We start from the raw sequence: 22,780 nt of genomic DNA, 5'->3' as shown, positions 1-22,780 counted from the left end.
ATTTGATTAGCTGGAAGTTGGGATGAGTCTGAGCAGTCACTGGCTTAGGGGAGATGTTGAGACCTACTTGGACAGCAGGAGAAAATGCTGTGCCCAGAAACCATTTACCCATAGCTTTGTCTTCAAATTACCCCCAAAATCTCCTTTGTCTGTCTCTGTAAATTCTAAACAAAAGTAGTTTTTGTGCTTCCCCTACAACTTGTGCATGGTTCACAGAATCATAGAATATCTTACATTGGAAGGGACTCATAAGGATCAATGAGTCCAACTCCCTACTTCTCACAGGGCTACATAAAAATAAATCCTATCACTAATAGCACTGTCCTGGTGCTCCTTGAACTCTGACAGGTTGAGTTGTGTTCTAATTAATTAGTGTCAGCAAATTTATTTGAATCTCTGAAAAAAAAATATATAATTTACATTTATTATTTATATATATGTGGCACTTGCTGCCATGATCTAGTTGAACAGTTAGAACATCGGCTGGACTAGATGATCTTATAGGTCTCTTCCAGTCTTGAAAATTCTGTGATTCTGTGATATATATATATATATATATAATTTGAAGACTTTTCTTCCTTCATTATAATATTGTTTTTTCTCTAATTAGTGTTATATTTCTGTGACTATTGAGTATCCCATGCTTTTTTTCTAGATTGTCTGGTCAGGTTTAGGATCCTAATACAAGTACCTGCACTCTATATTAAGATCAGTTTTTCCTCATTTCCTGTCCAGACCTTATGGAAATGGACAGTTTGTCACTGAACATTCATTGGTCCAGTTTAAGATGTTCCATTTCCATTCACCACTCGTTTGTTTTGCCTTGATTTTTAATTTAAGGGTTTTGGTTTTCTTAAATAATGTAGCCTATGAATGTCTTAGGCATTCAGTGCTAAAGAGCAGTTCTCCCTCCATATCCTGTGTTGTTTTTTGGAAACAAGTATGTAATAAATTTCCTTTTTTGATTGTTGAAGGACTGGTATGTGTCCCTAGTGCGGTCACAGTGTTACATCAGGTCTGACTCAGCACTTCTGGAAGGAGCAGAGCTGGTAAATAGGATTCCTCAGCCTGACCTCAACTCCTTCATGACCAGCAAGGTAACTTGGTCAGAGGAAGATGATGAAATTAGTTCAAGTGTTCCTATTGGTAGTATTAATAGATTACATTCCGAAGTGTTTAGATTCTTAAATGTAAACATTTCAAATTTGTGTAATGCTGATAATATATACTGATAATACTAATTCACTTAATATTAGAAACTAAAATGGTAGATATTTGTGTAAAACAGTGGATATCTGTCTAGCAATGTTGCTAATAGTAACTTACTAGTAGTACAGGTTGAGTAGATTGAGTGGAAGCAAAGGTTTATTTATGTATTGCAATCAGAAAAATCCAATTTTACAGTTTTACATAATCTTGATTTACCATACAGTCTCTTCCAAGGCCAGCTGTTTCTGTCACCTCTTCAATATCTGTGCTGGATGACTTGCAGTAAGCTAGTAACAGGCCACAGACAGTAAATCTGGCATAAAGGACAACTTGTATCTAAGGATGTCTTTTGTTCAAATTATCACCATTATATTTGCTGCTGGTATGCAGAAATAATAGAAAAAAAGCTTGATTTGTTTGAAAAATTATTACTTGAAGATTCCTTTACATATGTCATCCTTAAGCTTTATTCACACATTGTCCTGAAAATTTGGAATAAGCATATTGATTTTTCTTTCCAAAATGGTACTGGTTGGAATTGAAATTTGGAGCCAGTGTGAGCTAAACCATGTTGTTACACCACAGTAGAGCAGAGGTGCTAGTAATAAGTTAGTTAATCAATAAACTCTAAATTTGCCTTCACATTGGTGTATTAGAATAATACCACCAGTTACTTAGTTTGACTTTAAAAGCAATTTTTTAAAATTTCCTCTTTGATTTCAGGAATTCAACCTAAGCTTGCTAGCACCTTGTTTAAGCCTTGGCATGAATGAGATCTCAAGGGAGCAGAAGAGCAGCCTCTTTGAAACAGCTCGAAGGGTAACTCTGGACCATGTGTCTTCTGCTGTACAAAACCTTCCAGCCAACCATCAGGTTTTTCAGCCACTATTGCCAACTGAGCCATCAGCCTACTGGAAAAAACTAAGCGACATCTTTGGTAATAGAAATAATGGTCTTTTAAAGTTTATTCTCTCCTCTGCAAAGATACTTTACAGATGTCTTGTGAATACATGAACTTACTATTTAAAAAAAAAAATCAAGATACTTGGCATAAAAGTGCTTATGAAATAGTTCTGAAAAAGGTTTATTGAATGGAAAAAAATTGCAACTGCTAGATTTCATCCAGTCTTATTTTATAGGAGATGAGGTGATGTATCAGTCTATGATGACACTTTGTCGTGCACTGGCTCAGTATTTGTTGTTACTCTCAAAACTACCAGCTGGTCTCCGTGTTCCTCCTGACAAAGAGGGTGACATCCTGAAATTCGTAGTGATGTCAGTAGAGGTAAGAAAGTACACCATAATTAAAGATGTGATGAAATGTTGGGAGAGGGAACAACTCTGATGTGACTGATGAGAAGGAAGGATGTGTTGCTGTTGCAGTCAGTGCTTTGTGTGCATTGTTTATGTCACATATATTTCAGGATGGGAAAAAGTCTTAAACTGATCGGCACTGAGTAATTTTGTTTGGGGCAATTCTTTTGTCTTAACTGTAGAAATTTCTTCTTAGTGTTTATGTTTGACTTTTGCTAGTAAATCAGGTTTGGGTTGTGGGACAAGGACAGCTTTATACAAGGAGAGGTTGATTGATTGATGGACTGCTGCTGGCATTTGGGAGAATGGGTCTTGCACTGATTTTTGGGACACTTAACAATATATAGATAATTTTCTTGTACTTAAAATAAATAGTGTTTTCTCGGGGGAAAAAAAACCAATATTATTTGCTACTAATACTTTACATTTTGCTGAGTTAAAAAAATTCACTCTCGGTTAGAAGTTCTGTTTTGAGAGTTTGCTGTTAATGGGGAACTTCTCTTTTTTTACAGGCACTATCATGGCATTTAGTGCATGACCAGATTCCATTAAGTGTAGATCTTCAAGCTGGTCTGGATTGTTGCTGTCTGACACTACAGCAGCCTAGTCTCTGGAATTTGCTGTCTTCTGCAGCTCATGTGACATATGCTTGCTCCTTAATTAACTGCATTAGATTTATCATAGAAGCAGGTGAGTGCCGTTTGATCAGCTAGGAGAAAAGTTTTGTTAATAGATTGCCAGTCATCATTGATCAAATGCTGTGTGTCTGGAATATTTCCTTGGAGTTCTTATTAATAATTAGTTTGACACATTTAGCTTTTACTACTTTAATTTTCTGTTTAAAATTTAGTGTTTACTTTTGAACTTGGCAAATGCCTTGGATGTGTCAAACATTTGACTACTATGTGGTGTTGATTAAAAAATGGAATATGAAATAGGTAATAGCTGTATCATTCAAATATTTTCTCCAATTCAGTTGCTGTGGAACCTGGTAATCAACTTCTGAGTCCTGAAAGAAAGAATACTTCAAAACCTTTAAGTGAGGGGGAAAGTGATTCAAATGTACAGAGTAAGTAAACACTGAATTTTGCTTCTACCCTGAACGTTCACTGAAGAAATATTCTTGGTACCCTTTCCATTACTACTATTTTTAACAATGCAAGTTCATCTGAGACCTTATTTGTATTTGGTAAATGCCTATTAAATATAGGTTGCCATAATTTTACAGGTATAGTTGCTTTTTCTTGAAAGTGATACATTAATGCAGATTTTTCTTTTGGGGGTTTCTGTTAGCTGTGCAGCATGCTACAGACTGAGCTTTTTAAAGTGTGGGACTTTAAATTTTAAAAAATTGTTTGTGTCCTTATTGTGGTTTTATCCTCTTTAATTAACATACTCTTTTGTTAAGAATTTTTTGTGTTTCTGTCTTTTTAAATTATTTGTCTTTTGAGTGGATTTGTAAAGCTGAATTTCTTTCTCTCCCAACAAAGAAACAAAACACATAATTGCAGCCTGTGAAATGATAGCTGAGATGGTGGAATGCTTGCAGACTGTCTTGTCACTGGGGCACAAAAGAAACAGCAGCATCCCTGCATTTCTCACTCCTGTCCTCAAGAACATCATCATCAGTTTAGCAAGGCTGCCTCTAGTGAACAGCTACACCAGAGTACCTCCCTTGGTATGTTTATTATGCTTTGCTTTCAGGACTTTAAAAGTTATTGAAAAACTTTGAAAACCAAACATGGTGCTGCATCTGAAGTTCTACTACAGTAGGACTTCAACCTTCAGCTGGTTTGATCAATCAGTTTTCTTTTTGAACACTGAGTAACAAACAACATGTGCAAGGCCACTTCTCTGTTTCTCAGCACTCTGTTTCTGAAGGGATGTAAAAACATAAGTTTTTTGGTTGAAACTTTTTTGCCCCCTTCTGAGGTATCAGTGTGCTTTTTCAGGCATCAATAGTATGTGAACTGTCTTCCTTAAATTCCATTTCAGCGTCATTTCTGCACAATTTCTAAACTGAAATACGTGACAGGAACTTACTTGCTTCTATATCTAAACTTGGACCATAAAACTGGATAATTAATTTACAGTGGGAAGTATGATGGAAAAAGCCCTAAAATAACAATTGTGGTGTCCACTGTATATAAGTTTTGTTAGATGTTCCATCTTCCTTTGAGTATTTTTCTGTTTAGAGAACTACTTTTGTTTGCTGATGTCTTGTTGCCTTTGAAGGGTGCCTGTATATTTAGAGCTGTGATATAAATACTAGATCTGGTTTGGGTAATTAAATTTTCATTATTCTTCTTTAGGTCTGGAAATTAGGCTGGTCACCAAAGCCTTCAGGTGACTTTGGCACAGTTTTTCCTGAAATCCCAGTAGAATTTCTCCAAGAAAAGGAAATCTTTAAGGAGTTCATCTACCGCATTAATACACTTGGTATGTACAAAATTAAATGAATACACTTGGCTCTTATTGGGCATTTACCTGTGTTTTGAAATTACTGAATAACTGTATCCGAAACTGTTTGCTGACTTTTGTTGCTTATGTGGAAGACAGGTCATATTTCAGAGCAGGTTAGTAATTGTGTACATTTTGTTCAATGAAGAGAATAAATTATAGAAATAAAGCCAAAAGTTATTCCAGCTCATGGAGATTTCAGTGTGTTCTTGCAGAATGACCATTTGTTTTCTGGAGCATGTGCTTGACAGTATGTTTGAGAATATTTTGCTCCCCCCCCCCACTTTTTTCTATTAATGCACAGTATAAAGTCCTGAGATAAGATACCTCTGTAACCTACCTTCAGCTCAGACATCAGATATTTGGGTTGGACAAGAAGGTCCTGAAAAAGTACTTCCTACCCAAACCATTCTATGAGTGTCTTAGCACAGTGTTTCCAGTCCTCTCCATCGTCTTGGAGCCGAAGGAGAGAAACTGCAATGTTGTTCTCTGCCATTCCTGTCCACACCTAGCAGATCACAGAATCACAGAATAAGCTGAATTTTAAGGGACCCACAAGGATCATTGAGTCCCAACTCCTGGCCCTGCACAGCACCATCCCCAAGAGTCACACCATGGGCCTGAGAGTATTGTCCAAACATTTATTAAAATCTGTCAGGCTTGGTGCTGTGAGCACTTCCCTGGAAAGCCTGTTCCATTACAAGCACCACCAAAATGAATAGGAAGTGGTATGAAACTAAACCTGTGGAAACAATGTACCTTTTTTTAGTGCTGTTCCTTGTTTAGCTTTGTATTGAGACATCAATGGCTATCTCTGAGTGTTTCCATAGGGTGGATCAGCCGTACTCAGTTTGAAGAGACTTGGGCTACTTTGCTTGGTGTGCTTGTAACTCAGCCCATTGTAATGGACCAGGAGGAAAACCAGCAAGAGGTAATGTATTCATTGTATTGTTAAAGGAAATTTTACTTAAACCAAGAAAAGTGTTTCTATTAATAAAACTGTAAAGCAGAAAAGAAGTGATTAACACTAAGGATTTTTTTTTCTATTTTGTATTTCCTTTTTCTCATATCCTAGTGAGATCAGACACATCCATCTTCTGGCTTAGAGCCTCTGCAAGCATGCAAATAGTGAGGAAAAAAATTAATGAAGCTGTTTCAACTCTTTATTAGTACATTACTCAACACAGTTTTTGGGGTTTTTTTTGTAAGATTCTTGACTAGAAATTAGTTGACCTGAAGATGCATGTTCATGTGCCTTGCTCCCACTTTTAGATTGTGTATTGGATATCTGGGCTTCTAGCTTAGGTAAATGTTCAAAATTCAGTGGAGAGCATTTGGGGATCACAGCTGAAGAAATTTAGAGCAGAATTTGTGTCTAATTTATATAACAAAATATATGCATTTATGTACCAATTCCTATACCAAATATTTCTGTCCAAAGAGCAGCAACAAAACTGAGGCTGGGGCTAAGAGAGCTGAAGGTGTTTAGTCTCAGAAAGGCTCAGGGGGATCCTCATCACTCTCCACAGCTACCTGAAAGGAGGGTGTAGCCAGGTGGGGATTGATCTTGTCTGCCATCTCTCAAATGAACTCCTTAAGTTGCACCAGGGGAGGTTCAGATTGGATATTAGGAAAGAAATTTGCACTGAAAGAGGGGTTAGGCATTGGAATAAGTTTCCCAGGGAGGTGATGGAGTCACTGTCTTTGTAAGTGTTCAGTAGGGATGTGGCACTTAGAGACGTGGTCTAGGGGTGATTATGGTGGGAGTGGATTAATGATTGTACTGGATGGTCTCTGAAGGTCTCTTCCAACCTTGATGATGCTGTGAAAAGTCAAGATGAGAGTGAACTTGGCTATCATGAAAGAGATTTTCCCTCTTCAGTTGTCTTAACCTACTAGCAAACTGATTTTAGTGCGTTCTAGTTCTTTGACCTGAAAGGTTCTTTCCATAGGCTTGTTCATGATCCTGATGGTAGGTGCAGAGCCTAAAGCAGTTTGAAGAATTTAGAGGACAAACTGTGGATCCTGAGTAGCAGACAAAGAGTTTTGCTTCTCTTGCTTCCTATGTGTCAGACTGCAAAAAGGAATAGGAAATCATCATCCCTCTTCGCTGGGTTAGCATTTTCTGTTGGTTATACAGGCTTGGACACCTTGACTTAACTGCTTTCTGCTTAATGGCCATGTTGGGTCAGACTTAGGGTAATCTAGCCCTTGGTTTTTCCCTATTTGTCATGTAGAGAGTATTTGTTGAACAAGAATAATATTGCTCCCTTGCTTTCCAAGGCAGATCCGTATGTTCAAAATTGCAGATATTTTAAGTGCTGTTGTAAATTTCAGTATGTTAATATTTTCTGAAATAAAAATAAAATTTTTTGGAAGCTGAACATTGGTTACCATCTTCTAAAGAACATCAGATGCATTTGTGGTCTGATGCTTTGTTTCAACAAGTAACTAATGGGTAGCTGCAAAGAAAGAGGCTGAACACTTTAAAAGAAGTTCTGAAATGGACATCTTGAGGTTTTAATGCTGTTGGGACAAGAGAAGGGTGCATGCAGAGTGACTGATGAGAAGGAACGATGTGCTGGTGCTGCAGTCAGTGCTTTGTGTGCATTTTTTATGTCACATATATTTCTGGATGGGAAAAAGAGCAGGTGTCAGGCTTATTAACGATAAGTCAGTGAAACCTGACAAACTGATATTCAGAGCTTTTGGAATTTTTTTTTTTTTAACAATTCAAATTACAGTGAGTTCATTTTACAGGAGGATACAGAGAGGACCCAGATCAATGTTCTGGCAGTGCAAGCCATAACCTCCCTGGTGCTGAGTGCCATGACCATCCCTGTTGCAGGCAATCCAGCAGTCAGCTGCTTGGAGCAGCAGCCCCGCAACAAAGCTTTAAAAGCTCTGGACACGAGGTATTTGTTTTCACTTGTTTTCAAATTCATAAAACTTGTGGTTAATACATAACAACAGCTGCTTAGTCTAGTTGTAAAAAAAAAATATGTGTAGATTGTATTTTCTAAGTTAGAGTATGTATGGATGGATCTATTTACATACAAGTTGCATGGATTTAGCATTGTGAACCTGCTGACTTAAAAGATTATCTGAAAAAGATAACATCTTAATAAAATCTAGTAAACAGTGTGCAGAACATATTTTTCAACATTTCATTTCCCTGATACTGAAAATAAGCATAGACACACAACATTACAGTGTGAGCCAGACTTGCAAAAAACTGTTAAAGGAAAAATCTGCTAAAATTGATTTCTCTTGGGCTTTTAGGTTTGGGAGGAAGCTAAGTGTTATCAGGGGAATTGTTGAACAGGAAATCCAGGCAATGGTGTCTAAGAGAGATAATATTGCTACTCATCACTTATACCAAGCTTGGGACCCTGTTCCATCACTTTCTCCTGCTACTACAGGTAAGTGCTTGTTTGTGGGGGGGAAGGGGAGACTGAATTTCTTTCACATTTAAAATGTGGGAAAGGTACTCTCAGAAGAATTTGAATTCCAGTTTGTGGAAAATTAAGCCATTTTCACATGTGCTTTATTATGCACTTTTAAAAAAAATTCATCCTGTGTTTCATTGCAGGTGCTCTTATCAGCCATGAAAAACTCTTACTGCAGATCAATACTGAACGAGAAATAGGAGATATGGATTATAAATTGGGACAGGTTTGTTAAACGCTCAACTTTACACTTGATTTTCATTACATTTCCTCCAGTTCTGAAAAATTAATTAAGAAGCATTGCTTGACATCATATAGAAACTAAAAGCTCTGAATAATGCAGGATAGGTCATAACTGGGTGTCTCCTCAGCTAGAGGCTGTGTTTTGCCTGTCATTTAAATGAAAATATGTTTGGCTTCTAAGATTCTTCTAGGCTGACTACTGGGGAATTGAATGCACTTCTTTGCTATTTGTTTTTCTCTTTTGTGTGTGTTGCAAGGTCTCTATACACTCTATATGGTTAGGAAATAATATCACTCCACTGAGAGAAGAAGAGTGGGGTGAGGATGAAGAAGATGAGAACGATGTACCTGCTCCTTCCTCACCACCTACCTCTCCTATCAACACTAGGTATCTTTTTTTTTTTCTCACTTTTGAGTCAGAGATAAGGTTTTATTTCTTCATTGAGTTCAATAAGCTGGCTTTTATATTGAGTGCTGTTAAATAACTGTATTATTTCAAATCAAGCATTTTAGCAGGGTTTAAGAATAGCTACTTGTTTATTGTTCCTTCCAGGAAACACCGAGCTGGTGTGGACATCCATTCTTGTTCTCAGTTCCTGCTTGAGCTGTACAGTCAGTGGATATTGCCATCCAACCCCAGCAAGAGAACACCAGTGATTCTGATCAGTGAAGTGGTGCGATCAGTAAGTCTCGGTTGTTATTCAGAGTCATAACTGAGCTTCTGTTACAAGTGTTCAGAACTAAGTAGCATTTATAAAGCATCTTTTAATGTAAGGCGCACACAGAATTTTCTTGGCACTGCTATTCTGTGGGCAATACAGAAATACAGCTTGGGCAGCTACAGCATTAGACTGATTGAAGCTCTCTAAGCATCTGAATTTCATATTCTGCTGCTACATTACAAATGCTTTATTGCTACTTAATGACAGTTTATATTTTACTTGACTACTTGCTAAAGCAAGATTTTCTTATGCTATCCTTTTGTAAGAAAATGAAGATGGAACAACAATATATTTGAGAATTAAGTTGATTATTAAGTGTAGAAGCAAAACTAAAGAACACAGGTGTGGCATGTGTCTTGACAGCCATTATTCACTATCATCCTTATGACTTAAAATGAAACTATCCCTGCAAGAGAAGTATGTGTTGTATATTTTGGGATGGTTTAGTACATTGTAAATAGCAATGTTCATGTCCCAGAGTTACTTCCTATAGTGGCTTTGATTTTGTAAACTTTTTGGTAAAAAAGGACTTCTTGGAGGTCATTATTATCAGAGGTGAATGGTGGAATTAAATCTGGACAACAATAGTAATAGTTATTTCAGACCCTTGAGTAAATGTTTACACATTTAATAGATCAATTGAGGAATATTTTGCTCACAATTTTAACAGAAGGGAGAGTCAATTTTTGGCTGTCTCCTAATGGGAATTTTTTATATTCAATTTTAATTTCCTTATAGCTTCTGGCAGTGTCGGACTTATTTACAGAAAGGAATCAGTTTGAGATGATGTACACAACACTGACAGAGTTGAGAAAGGTGCATCCATCAGAAGATGAGATTCTTGTGCAGTATTTGATACCAGCTACTTGTAAAGCTGCTGCTGTTCTTGGAATGGTAAGAAATTCTCAGAAAGTTTATTGCAAATTCATGAGTGTTTAGGTTTACCCAGCTTCTGCTGCAGAACTTGGTATACATGTTAAGGGGGGTTTGTCTCTAAGAATATCCTTTAGCTGATCTGCATGGCTGTAAGAAGTAATAGGATATGTATTCTGGGCTTTCAGAGATTGCAAACATTATCTCCAATTGCCCTGTATTCAAGCAGAAAGGTTGTTTGATTTGATTTTTTGTTGAGGTTTGATCATAATTTAATGTGCTTTTTGGTTTGTTGCATGGAGTTCAGTGTTGCCTTTGCCCTGGACTCCTCATTTGTTACACTTCAGGCCAGAAACAGCTTTTGCTAGATTTGCATTGCTGGGGCGTGGCTGTACTCTCATGGGAGGCTGGGACAGTGCATGTGATGAAAATATAGTCCCAGATAATCAGGTATCCCTTTTCTCTCCCTCACTCTTCCCTCCACTGCATCATTCTATCTTGAGATGTGTAGACCAGAAGTACTTTCCAGTGAACATTTCAGAGTGTAGTTATTTAGGAAAAAAATGGCAAATCATTTTGGAAGGAGTTAGCACTTCTAGAAAATCTGAGACTAATATAAAGCTATATGGGTAATAGTGGTAACAGAAATTCTGAAAGGCTTTTAGGATGGGGCTTTCAGTAGCTATTGCAGCAGCAACTCTGCAAGGGAAGGCTGGGAATGTGATGGCAAACATACAGAAACAGTTTTAGAGATCAGCTTATTTTGACTAGGCTGTCATTTCCCACTCAGTGAGCTAATAACACCTTCTCACAAGCAAACAGCTGAATATAACAGCTTGGTGGGACTTAAAAAACAAGAAGCTGGTTCCATCAGGAGTTGCTTGTTGTTCTGTGCTCAGCTACATAGAAAATCTGCTTAAAAAGAGCAGCTAGAGAGCAGACACTGTCTCAAACTGGCCTGTATCTTAGATACTTCATGAGTAAGGGGACAAGATAAAGCAAGTAATTTCCACTAATTACTTAGATAGTAAGGAGAAGACTTTCCAAAACTAAAATTCAAAATAGATTTTGTACATTCCAGTAAGTTGTGGTATTTGGTAACTTTGGTAACAGGAAGTGAAGTATTTGATACCAGCTTGACTTTGAATACTGTACATAAAGTTGTAGAATGATTTAGGTTGGAAAAGACCCTTGATCATTGAGTTGAACCATTTCCCTAAGGATGGAGCCTAAGGAGGCTGAAGGGGGGATCTTATGACTCTTCAAGTTCCTGAAAGATTATAGCAAAGTAAGGGTCAGTCTCTTCTCTCAGGTGACAGGACAAGAGGAAATGGCTTCAGGTTGTGCCAGAGGAGGTTTGGGTTGGCTGTTAGGAAGAATTTCTTCACTAGAAGGGTGGTTAAGCATTGGAATGGGCTGCCCAGGGAAGTGGTAGAGTCACCATCCCTGCAGGTGTTCCAGAAATGACTGGACATGGCACTCAGTGCTGTGGTTGAGTTGATGGTAGTCAGCTTGGTCAAAGACTGGACTCCATGATCTTGGAGGGCTTTTCCAACCTTAATGATTCTGTGAAGTACAGGGTGGAGTCACTGCCCTGCTCCTGCTGTCACACCACTGCTGATCCAGGTCAGCTGCCATTGGCCTTCTTGGCCACCTGGGCACACCTGGCTCATGTTCAGCCACTCTCACCCAGCACCCCCAGGTCCTTTTCCATGGGGCCCTTTCCAGCCACTCTGCCCCAGCTGTGGCACTGCAGGGGTTGCTGTGACCCAGGGACAGGACCCAGCACTCGGCCTTGTTGAACCTCGGAGCCCTGGGCCCACTGATCCAGCCTGTCCAGATGCCTTTGCAGTCTCCCTCACTTCCAGCAGATCAACATTCCTGCCCAGCTGAAAGTACACTTAATTCCCTCATCCAGATCACAGAATTGATGGAGGGAAAGATGTGCAGGTCTGAGTACCAGTGGTCTCAGAGAATAATAAATGAGTGATCTTCCCAGGGAGGTGGTAGAATCACCATCTCTGGATGTGTTTAAAAAAAGACTGGACATGGCACTTGGTGCTGTAGTCTAGTTGAGGTGTTAGGGCACAGGTTGGAGTCAATCTTAGAGGTCTCTTCCAGCCTCATTATTCTGTGACTCTGTGAATGGAATGATAGGCTATGAGTTGAGTAGACATATAGTAGATGGCAGAGTATAGTTGTCTGGTGCCAATCTGTTTCAGATGGAAGCATCCTTTGTGCTTACTTGGAAGGCCACAAAATTTCAATCATTCAAGTCCTATATTCTTAATAGCACGTACTATTTACTGAGCTAATCCTTGTCTTATTTGGGTTTTTTAGATTTTAAATCATGACATAACTTTTTACAAATAAAACAAAGTAGCATCAATTTCCTAGTTAATCTACAACTCATCTCTTGTCTTATTGTATTAGTCTTGTGACATCTATTCAAAGTAGTTTAAGCCAGGCTCTGGTTTGTTCCCTATTTTCTGCTCTTTAATTTGTTCCAAGTATTTCTGAATGACAGGACTTGCCAGTATTTAAACAGTGTTGATTTCTAATGAGTGCTCTTGTTGGGTGTATTAGGATAAAGCTGTGGCTGAACCAGTAAGTCGACTGCTGGAATCAACCCTGAGGAGCACCCACATGCCAAGTCGGATTGGAGCCCTGCATGGAATTCTTTATATCCTTGAGTGTGACTTGCTGGATGAGACAGCAAAGCAGCTCATTCCAATTATCAGCGAGTATCTGCTCTCCAATTTGAGAGGAGTAGCACAGTAAGACTCTTCTCCCTTTCCCCCTGGCTCCAAACCGTTGCATGTTTATGTCTGAACAAAAGGGCTCTCTGTTGTTGGCAGTTGCCAGTACACATTAGAGCAGGCTGTTGTATCAAGCAGGTTTTGGCATTTTCATTGAAAATATCATCCAATTTTAGGTTTAATTTACAGAGTGAAATGGTATTTGAGGATAAGAAAACTGTTTGATAGTACAGGCTTTCATGTCTTTGGTAAACTGTGTTACTTAAACCTCATTTTTCTGTCATTTTCATGATAATCAATGTTCTCTTATGGCACCTCAGCAATACTTTCAGTGATTTTAAAAAGGGCTTAGGTTTCATCTCAAAAATACTTAGAATTTCTAGAAATTGTTTATAGTGTCTCTGTGACCTAAACAACTTTGGTGTGACCACTAGTGTTTTTGCTCATTTGCAGTTGTGTGAATATCCATAACCAAGAGCACATTTTGGTCATGTGTGCAGCTGCTTTCTATTTGATTGAGAATTACCCACTTGATGTAGGGCCTGAATTCTCTGCAGGAATTATACAGGTATGTTGTGATGCCTCCAGTGAGGGGTGGTTGTGTAACCTGAGACCACCACATTAGCTGTCTTTTTGTTAATATCTGATGCCGTTCAGGCTGTTCTGGTGTGCTGCTAGATGATGACCTAAATACACCTCAAAACCAAGTAGTTTTTTTTTTTTTTTTTTTTTGCTTTATTTCAGATGTGTGGAGTCATGGTGTCTGGAAGTGATGAATCAACACCATCCATTATTTATCACTGTGTCCTGAGAGGATTGGAACGACTCCTTCTTTCAGAGCAGCTTTCCAGGCTGGACAGTGAGTCCCTGGTTAAGCTGAGTGTTGACAGGGTGAATGTGCAGAGCCCCCACAGAGCAATGGCAGCCCTGGGATTGATGCTGACTTGCATGTACACAGGTATTCACTTTTTTTATACTTCTGATGTGCTGGGAGACTGGCTTGCTAACAGTGCTAATTTTCTTAATTTATTTTTGTTACCAAGAGTAAAAGAAGTGTATTTTAACATCCACGGTGAACTTGTAACAAATTATTTTGGTTTAGGAAAGGAAAAAATGAGTCCCAGCCGTATCCCAGATGCAAATCCTGGTGCTCCTGACAGTGAATCTGTGATTGTTGCTATGGAACGAGTATCTGTCCTTTTTGATAGGTAAGAGGACAAAATGTGTAAATGGGGCTCTGAGAGGGAAAGGATTGTGTTTGCCACTGCTTGGTCATTTCTCTATTTGACAGTTCTTACAGTTAATTAATTATGTTTCTCTACTTATTGTTGCTTGAAAGTTACACTCCTGGTATACACAGTAACACTGATGGAATTGCTGAAGGCAGCACAAATGTGCAGGAATGTAAATGAAAACCAGACATGTCTAAACTGATACTGTGTGTTGCACAAACCATACTACTTCATAAATGTATTTCCAGCTCCCTTCAGGTCAAACTCTTAAGTGCTTTTCAGGATGTCTTCTACATAATCAAAGATATAAATCCAGTTTACAGGAAATAATCTTTCTAACCACCCTAAGAGTTTAAAACTTTTTCCCCCCTTCCCCCCTCACAAGAGTTGCTCTTTCTGAGGCTGTTAAGTAATTGCAGGCGAAGGATACAGTAAAACTTCTGTATTCACATGGAACTCATTAATGGGAACATTTCAAAACCCCTGTTTTGATCTGACAATCTCAAGCTGTCTTAAGTGAGTATAGCATGTTAGATTTTGTGTAGTAGTTTGTGGGTAATGGTTTACATTTTTTAAAGTGTTCAGTGGTTTTTCCATAAAACTGGAGGAGGGTTTCACTTCTGTACTTGGTGAGAACAGAACTAGAGCAGTGCTTGAGTGTTTTTGAATATATCACTCTGAAGAGCTAGCAAAACAAATGTGACTACTACAAGCAAAAAATAACTTTTGCAGGGAAGAATCACATGATGATAACTTGATCTTGATACATCAACAGATGCTGCCTTTATTAGCAAGACTTCCCAATTAGTGTTATTTAAACAAAGTTGTCTTTAGGTTGGAGTATCTTTTCCCCACTTTACACAGCAATGCAGCTTGCTTTTCTCATTTGATATGTTGGTCATTCTGAACTTGAATAAAAAATGCCAAGATGTTATGAATGAAAACTAGTGTTCTGTTTATAAATGGTCTTTCCTCTGATAACTAGGAGGAGTGATCTCCCTGTCCTTTTTTGTTCTTGTTTAGTTTTTTCAGCATTCCTGTTGGTAAGTCTCATCTCTGATACAATTCCAGACCTTCAAAAAATATGATTATTCAAAACAGAAAAGGGGAGAGTATGGGGTAAGGACACACCTGTAACAGCTTCTGACAGCTTTGATAGACCTCTCTGGGTAGTCTGTTATTAAGATTACATGAAGATTTGGATTCATCAGTGCTGAGAGCTTGCCTACCCAGAGATGAAAGGAAAATGTTCTTTCCATTGCCAATTAAATTGGAAAAGAACTAGATATGTGTTGACATTCAATCATAATGTATTTAATTTTTTATTATTTTCAGGATCAGGAAGGGATTTCCCTTTGAAGCTCGAGTAGTGGCCCGGATTCTTCCACAGTTCCTTGATGATTTTTTCCCCCCACAAGATGTAATGAACAAAGTCATTGGGGAATTTCTGTCCAATCAGCAGCCATACCCACAATTCATGGCAACAGTAGTTTATAAGGTATTATTGATGCATTTATTTTTCTTAAATGTTTCAGAAAATTTCTAAATAATTGACAACTCAGCTGAAGGGCCATATACCACTTTTGTTAATTAGATCTAAAAGACCTGCCATGATTGAGCTGTCCTGCTGAGAGCTTTGCCTTCCAGGCAGCATCAAGGGCTAGAATTGCCATGTCACCTAGAGGCCAAAGCTCACAGCAGGACAGTCCAGTCCCTGATAATGAGAAATAAAGAGAAAGTTAGTGGTTGTGATCCTGGTGCTCAGATTCTAGATCTGAGAGAGCCATTACCTTGTGAGCCTAACAGGCAAGCCCCTGTGGCTTCAGCTGGGCCTCTGGGCTTTTGGCTCTTCAGCACCTGCTGGACTTTTGCATCACTGGAGAGTGCATGTGCACAGCACATGTGATCTATAAAAAGCAAATACCCCACACAAGTTGTATATTTCTGTGTGATTACTTCAGCTTGGTACATTTGTCACAAGTCCAGTTCACTAATTCATTTGACTCAGAGTTGTCCAGTTTGTGACCCTCAGAGCTTTGTAGCCAGAGAGAACCTTTACAAGAGAAACTGAACTTTTTCCCATATCCATGCACCCTGTCTTTATTCCTGTGTACAATATTTTGCAGGTGTTCCAGACACTGCATAGCACTGGACAATCCTCCATGGTCCGTGACTGGGTGATGCTCTCCCTCTCCAATTTCACACAAAGAACACCTGTGGCAATGGCTATGTGGAGTCTTTCCTGTTTTTTTGTCAGTGCTTCCACCAGTCAATGGATTTCAGCAATGTATCCTAAAAAGATGGAATGTGTGCCGTTTCTGGATAATTATAGGATAAGAGTACAAGTGTAAGACACAAAAAAGGCAGTTTTACTGCAGATAGTAATGGGTGTATATTGCTTTGTGCTGTTGGTACCTCAGGTTTGTAGGAAAAAAAGAGAACATCTAAACACATTGTGAGAGCAAAGTTATCTAAAACTACTGCTTTAAGATCAGTTCCTTTTGGCTATGCAAGATGATTGGGAAAGTCCTTACTTTGAAGGACTTTTTAAAAGCTTCATAAAGATAGTATTGCTGTGACCTTTAAAAGCTTTGCTCTGTATTCCTTCTGCAAGATAAAATATATTGAAGAAAATGTAAGAAGCCAACAAACTCAAAATCAAGAGAATTATCCTCTACATCCAAACTGTATTTTGCAGTTATCACCCTGGCTGTGCACTGCAGTAATAGTGGGCTTTGGCAATGGAATTGTATTGGTCAAATAAATTGGAATAGACTTACTCCAACTTATCTATATATCTATCTTTATATATATATGTTTGTGAGGTATTAGTGCTGGGTTTATTTAAAAACAAATAAACAAACCCCTGAAACAAACAGAAAAATAACTAGTGCATCTTGTGTGCAGACAAAAAAATGGCCTTTTGTCATGTTTGAGACATCCTAATGAGTCCCAACCTCAGCAGTGCTCTTTGGCCCTCAGCAGTTGCTGATTGCATCATTTGCTCCAATGGATAAAGAAAACTACTGCTAGCTTGAAATTAATTTCTGAGGATAAGAAATTGTGGGATGTTAAGGAAGAAATAGGATTTATGTAGTAGCAGTTAATGGCCAGATGACAGCATTTGCACTTGAGCGTTGTTGGTGAACTTAAGAATAAGGTGTTTTAATGGAGAACAGAGTTTAAACTAAACTCTTTGCTAAACCAAAAGAGAGACATGTCTGTCATTTTATAACCTTAACTTGTATTTCAGTCTTCCACATATTATCAGCAGAATGGGGAAATCAGAGCAGGTGGATGTTAACATCTTCTGTTTGGTGGCCATAGACTTCTACCGGCACCAGATCGATGAGGAGCTGGATCGGAGAGCCTTCCAGTCGGTGTTTGAGGTGGTGGCATCTCCTGGAACCCCATACCACCGCCTCCTGACCTGTTTGCAAAATGTCCACAAGGTCACAGCATGCTGAACATCCTGATGTGTAGCGGAACTGCATGACTAGTGTTGGAATATGAGTTATGAGGAATGCAAGATGAAGAAAATACCTGGGGTTGCATTTGTGATAAATACAGACCTGTCAGTTTTCCTTCCAGCATGCATGGACAAGTGCTCTGCAGCACTGGAAATCACCTGCGAAGTCAAGTGTAGTTGTTGTTGACACCAAACACCTCTAAGTGGAATGAAGTATGTCAGTGTTTTTCAAGTGATGATGGGGACTAAAGAAGTCACACATCCAAGCTGTAAAATATGAGCTAGTACCACATGCAAGGTATTTGGTATTCCTCTTCTTCCCAATATGCAGCTGAAGCCACTGTGGTGCAGCAGTAAAGCACTGACAGACTGTTATTGCAACATGCAGTCATTAGCCAACTTCATAGTTTTATGTACCTGTATATACTGTCGTGTAGTACAGAATAGAATTTGTTTCCTAATGTCTCTCCCAAACAAGGAAAAGAGAAAATGGCTTTTATGATTTACACTTCCAGCATGTAATTTCTCTCTCTGGATTTTCTGATATCCAGTGGTGTATGTGTTGGTGATACCAGAGATATAGTGCACATACGTAACCACACGTTTTTCTTTTTTCTTCTCAGGTTTTCAAATTTGAGTACAGTATATCAGTGAAAGAAATTTTAACTTAAATATTTCTATATTATGTACAGTATGTAAAATTGTAAGATGTGTGGTGCATGAGCTGTGCTGTAATTGGAGATGAACAAAAGCCATGCTACTGAATGTCTTGACATCTGTATTGTCCTCATTTTTTTTCCTCATTCTTGAATTCATGTTCCTTTTGGAAATCCATCTTAATGTACAGATTACATCTTGTTTTGCATCTCACTTTTTCTTAAAGTGCTTTAAAACTGGAATATGTTGATTAATTTGTCTTGAGAAACTGTACTAAGGAGGCATTCTTGTGATCCACTTTACTGTAGCTTCTTTGTAATTCCTTAATTTTGAGACATAATGGTAAGAAAGAGGACTAGTCACTCTGGATCAAACTTTAGATACTTAAGAAACTGTTCTTATTTGCTGCACAGCATTTTAAGAGACAAAATGGTGCAAGCTCCCCAGTAGTCAACAACCATTTGACCTTTCCTAACTGAGACCATGGAGTCATCTGGACCACTCTCATGTGAACAAATATGTGGTAGCAGTAAAGAATCAGAAGGCTGCTGTGGTCTACTTTGGGACTGGCTAAAGTGTTAGATTACACAACCTCTTTTATTACCTGTTGTATCCATAATGCTTTAGACACAAACACAAATATCCATGAATTTCAGGACACTACACAGGGCCAGATTTAGCTTTTACTCACCACCCAGGGAATGCCATTGATTCCTAAGCTTTACATGAGGAAATCTAGCACAGCATTTGTCTTTAGTTGTACTTAAGTCTTTCATTATAGAGAAATGATACCTTGGTTCTCAGTCAGATCCTACATTCAACCTCTCTTCATTTTCTTATCATACCTTTTGGTGACACTTGGAAAAATGAGATAGTGTTGTCAGGAGGAGCATGTACTGTATGTATTTCTGTATATAATGTATATGTTGAAATTATACACGTGACAACATTTAATGTATACAGATGTGTATATTTGTATTTATTAAACCCATGTATTTAAACTAATTCCAATCTAGACCAAAAATTGTTGCTTCTGCCCTTAAATTGATTACAAAGGAATTGTCCACTGCTGTTGCTTCCTTTTAGAAACTGGTAGAGGAAATTGATAGTATGGGCAGTAGAAACAACTGTAGATGTTGCTGTATTTAGCTCTCTACAGGTCTTATTATCTAGAGCAATTATTTCAGTCCTAAGTTGGGTTACTCTTCTTCCTTGGGCCACAGCACTGTGGTGATTTTTAAAAGAAACTGAACAGGGTTTCAGAAAAAGGTTTAATAAAATAGATACTGTTTGAAAGTTTTTGTGTTATATTGGAAATTATCTTAATTCTGATAAAAGTCTAATTCCAGGCAGTGAAATATAATACCCTGTGTTTGCATTAAGGGGTAGTATAGATCACTCTTCCCTTTTGTAATCACCAATAATCGTTTTGTACTGTAAACCCACACACCAGTCAGTTTTTGTATGATATATAGTTTAAGTGAAGATATTTTTGTAAGCTATTTTCCAGAATTTAAAAATAGATTTTAATATATTTTTTAAGCATCAGGTTAGTCAAATTCTCACCATATAACAGTATATGTTGTGTTATGAAACTGTTAAATTCTTCATAATTTTAAGCTCCTCATGATTACCACAGACCAGCTGATTACTTTACCTTGGGATCACGGGAGCTAGACCCTTTCTGAAACTTTCCAAACCAGCTTGGGACTTGCTATAGAATCTTTCAAGCCAGTGAAGAAATAAATTGAATTAAGCAGTCAGCACAGCTGGGTTAAAACATTACAGATGTGACAGACTCCCATTTCTCAAATGCCTCTTGCCAGCCTTAGAGCAAGAATTTGCATTGCCTGTTTCAAGACAAGCTCTAGAGCTGATGCACTCAGTTCTAACCTCACACAGATTCACTGGGAATAACTTCATCTGTTTTAACCTCTCCTGGAGGTTGTTGTAGTGTCTGTACCTCCTGTAATGTGTCCCAAGTGTCTAAAGAAGGGCACCTCCTCTTAGGAAATCCTCTGTGACCTGAAGGAGTTGGAGCTTAAGGGTCTTCCTAGTGTGGGAGCACACTGCAGTAGTGCTTCAGTTCAGACATTTCCCTGCAGCACACTTTCCTCTCTTCTTCCTGGACATTCTTTCCACACCCTCATTTCTCTGGGAATGAAATCATACTCAGAATCACTCCTGTCTGCTTTTAGTGACACAAGCCATGAGGTGTGCCATAGGGGTAGTAACAGCAGAACAGTGGCCATTAAGGGATTCTGATGTTCCATTTAAAGGAAATAAAAATACTGCTTGTCCTTTGAGACTGACTCTATGCAAGATTTTATTTCACAGTGTTTTTAACTTGCTGTAAACAGAAAGCTAATTCTGAAAACCAGGCTGTTCATATTTTCATTGAGATCAGGGTAGAAATATGTTTGGTCTTTAGACATACATTTGTTGTCCTGGCTAAACAAAGCAGAAGCATCTTTAATGTGCTTTGCAGTAAAAGTGGCTTCTTTGCAGCCTTACAAGATGAGAGGTGTGGCATGACTGGGAGCATACTTGAGACAGATTAATATTTAAAACTTCAGTTACAATTCAGTTGTCAAAGAAACTGCATTACTAAATCTATAATGTGGCCCTCCCATGAGAACACTGTATGCCAGCCAACTTGTTATAAATGGCTTTTGGACCAGCTACCCACTGACCTATTGAATAAAGTTTGCTTTGTGTTTCATTTCAGCCTGCCCCCTCCCTTGTGCTGAGTGCAAGAATGAGGAGTTGCAAACAACAACTTATTGTAAACCTGTTCTTATTTGTGGGGTTCAAAGTATTTTCTTTACTATTTATGTTGTTTTCTGGTTGCAATTGAATGTGAGTTTATTTAAATCTTCTCTGAAGTGTATACTCAGATGTCATTTCTTGCCTAAAGCACCTAGCAAATGACTGTGTGTTACTTTTGCTTTGGTAGGAATGCCTTCTTAGCACCAAGACATTGCTTGTTTTTTAACACCAGCAGCATTCCAAAAGCACTGAGTAATGACTGGACAAATTTTGGTCAAATGAAGGGAGGAACAAGTGGAACCTTTTGGGATAAAAGTAATTTGTTGATATCTAGTAGCTTGCCTTAAGAGCATTCTGTCTTGTCATTCTCCTTTTTTTAGTGGCTGTTAACTATATAGCAAATAAGGAGGTTGTGTCAAAAGCACTGCAAAGACAGTTCTCCAAGAGCAGCAGACCTGGTTTGTCTTAGCATTTTGTGGAGCTGTCAGGGCTGGGCATTTATGCTTCCATAATAAAAGGAATTTTAGGGTATAATGAGCAATAAATAATAGCAATAAGCAGTTTAATTAAATTCAGTCCTTCAGGATCTTACCTGGTCATTGAAAGGGATGGGAGAAGACGGGGAACTAAATGAGTACATTCATGGTGTAAATCAGATTTTTTCCAAGTACAATCTCAACTAAACTTCCTGCTAAAGGTAGAAATCAGCTGAGGGGCAATGGAGGTGCTTTGCTCTTAAAACAGTTTTGGTTATAAGGACACAATTGCTGAAAGTTACAAGAGGACAAAATACTTTGCTAGTTTTTAAGTAGTTTAAGTGTTTTAAAGTGAAAACAAGCTGCTGTAAAAACTAGAGTAAGCAATGTAGCAAAATTTGGGGGAAATTAATGATGTTAATTTAACCTAATACAGAGATTTTGGGTGAACTCATTGTGCATGCTACCTAAGTATCCATTTAAAAATCTTGAGAATCCCACAGTCGTACCCAGGAGAGCTTCTACGGTATATCTTGATAAAGTTTTTAGCTGCATTCAGGTAACTGGGTATAAATGCTGCAGAGCATTTGTGAAGCATGTGCTGCTTTAGTCATGTGCATTTTGTGTGAGTTTATCATTCCCATCAGTCTGTGTGTACACACCATCCAGTTGGATAAACTTGACAAGGATAAGGTAACGCACCCTGTGGTGGGATAGAGTTTGAGGGCAATGATGAGCAAAAGCTTGGAGCCCCAACCTGAAAAGCAATTGTACTCAAGGGAAAAGAAAAGCATATAATTTTAGATGTATGTTTAAGTTTAAAAAAAAAATGCTGAAAATACTGCACATTGAAACAAAAAGAGAAAATAAAATGCAACTATTACTGTAAGTGATTTTTCTCTGGTTATTTAAAAAGAAGGGCTTGATGCGTTTTACTAGTTTTTCCCTAGTATCTCTTCTTTCCAGCAACTATCAAATACTGAGTATTATTAAGATATGCAAGAATACTTGAACTTTCTGCAAATGTAGCTATGCTGCACAATCACAGTGCTGTTTGCAATTAACCAAGAGCTATCACGGCTGAGCTTTTAATTGTATCTAACAGTCATGCTTGCCAAAACTTCTCTGGGATTCTAGATGAGATCAGA

At 38.3% G+C, this 22,780-nt stretch overlaps 1 protein-coding gene across 1 annotated transcript in view; it reads left to right on the top strand.

Moving 5' to 3' along the window:
• The window catches only part of HTT (huntingtin), an 81,678-nt gene extending 59,157 nt beyond the window's left edge, over window positions 1–22,521 (top strand). Inside the window, exons 47-67 of the mRNA XM_058804176.1 lie at window positions 975–1,097; window positions 1,933–2,146; window positions 2,349–2,494; window positions 3,036–3,213; window positions 3,500–3,592; window positions 4,014–4,201; window positions 4,836–4,962; window positions 5,814–5,914; window positions 7,744–7,898; window positions 8,266–8,405; window positions 8,576–8,658; window positions 8,933–9,063; window positions 9,229–9,358; window positions 10,136–10,291; window positions 12,857–13,047; window positions 13,483–13,597; window positions 13,774–13,987; window positions 14,132–14,237; window positions 15,597–15,759; window positions 16,388–16,548; window positions 17,515–22,521. Coding sequence (XP_058660159.1) covers window positions 975–1,097; window positions 1,933–2,146; window positions 2,349–2,494; window positions 3,036–3,213; window positions 3,500–3,592; window positions 4,014–4,201; window positions 4,836–4,962; window positions 5,814–5,914; window positions 7,744–7,898; window positions 8,266–8,405; window positions 8,576–8,658; window positions 8,933–9,063; window positions 9,229–9,358; window positions 10,136–10,291; window positions 12,857–13,047; window positions 13,483–13,597; window positions 13,774–13,987; window positions 14,132–14,237; window positions 15,597–15,759; window positions 16,388–16,548; window positions 17,515–17,728 — 3,129 coding nt within the window. The 3' untranslated portion in view covers window positions 17,729–22,521. The remainder of the gene's footprint in view (window positions 1–974; window positions 1,098–1,932; window positions 2,147–2,348; window positions 2,495–3,035; window positions 3,214–3,499; window positions 3,593–4,013; window positions 4,202–4,835; window positions 4,963–5,813; window positions 5,915–7,743; window positions 7,899–8,265; window positions 8,406–8,575; window positions 8,659–8,932; window positions 9,064–9,228; window positions 9,359–10,135; window positions 10,292–12,856; window positions 13,048–13,482; window positions 13,598–13,773; window positions 13,988–14,131; window positions 14,238–15,596; window positions 15,760–16,387; window positions 16,549–17,514) is intronic.
• The last annotated feature ends 259 nt before the right edge of the window (window positions 22,522–22,780 follow it).

The sequence above is a fragment of the Ammospiza caudacuta genome, chromosome 4 (genome assembly GCF_027887145.1).
Source record: "Ammospiza caudacuta isolate bAmmCau1 chromosome 4, bAmmCau1.pri, whole genome shotgun sequence".
Lineage (NCBI taxonomy): Eukaryota > Metazoa > Chordata > Aves > Passeriformes > Passerellidae > Ammospiza > Ammospiza caudacuta.
Note: the sequence above shows the minus strand (reverse complement) of the source record. Positions and strands in the feature narration are given on the sequence as shown.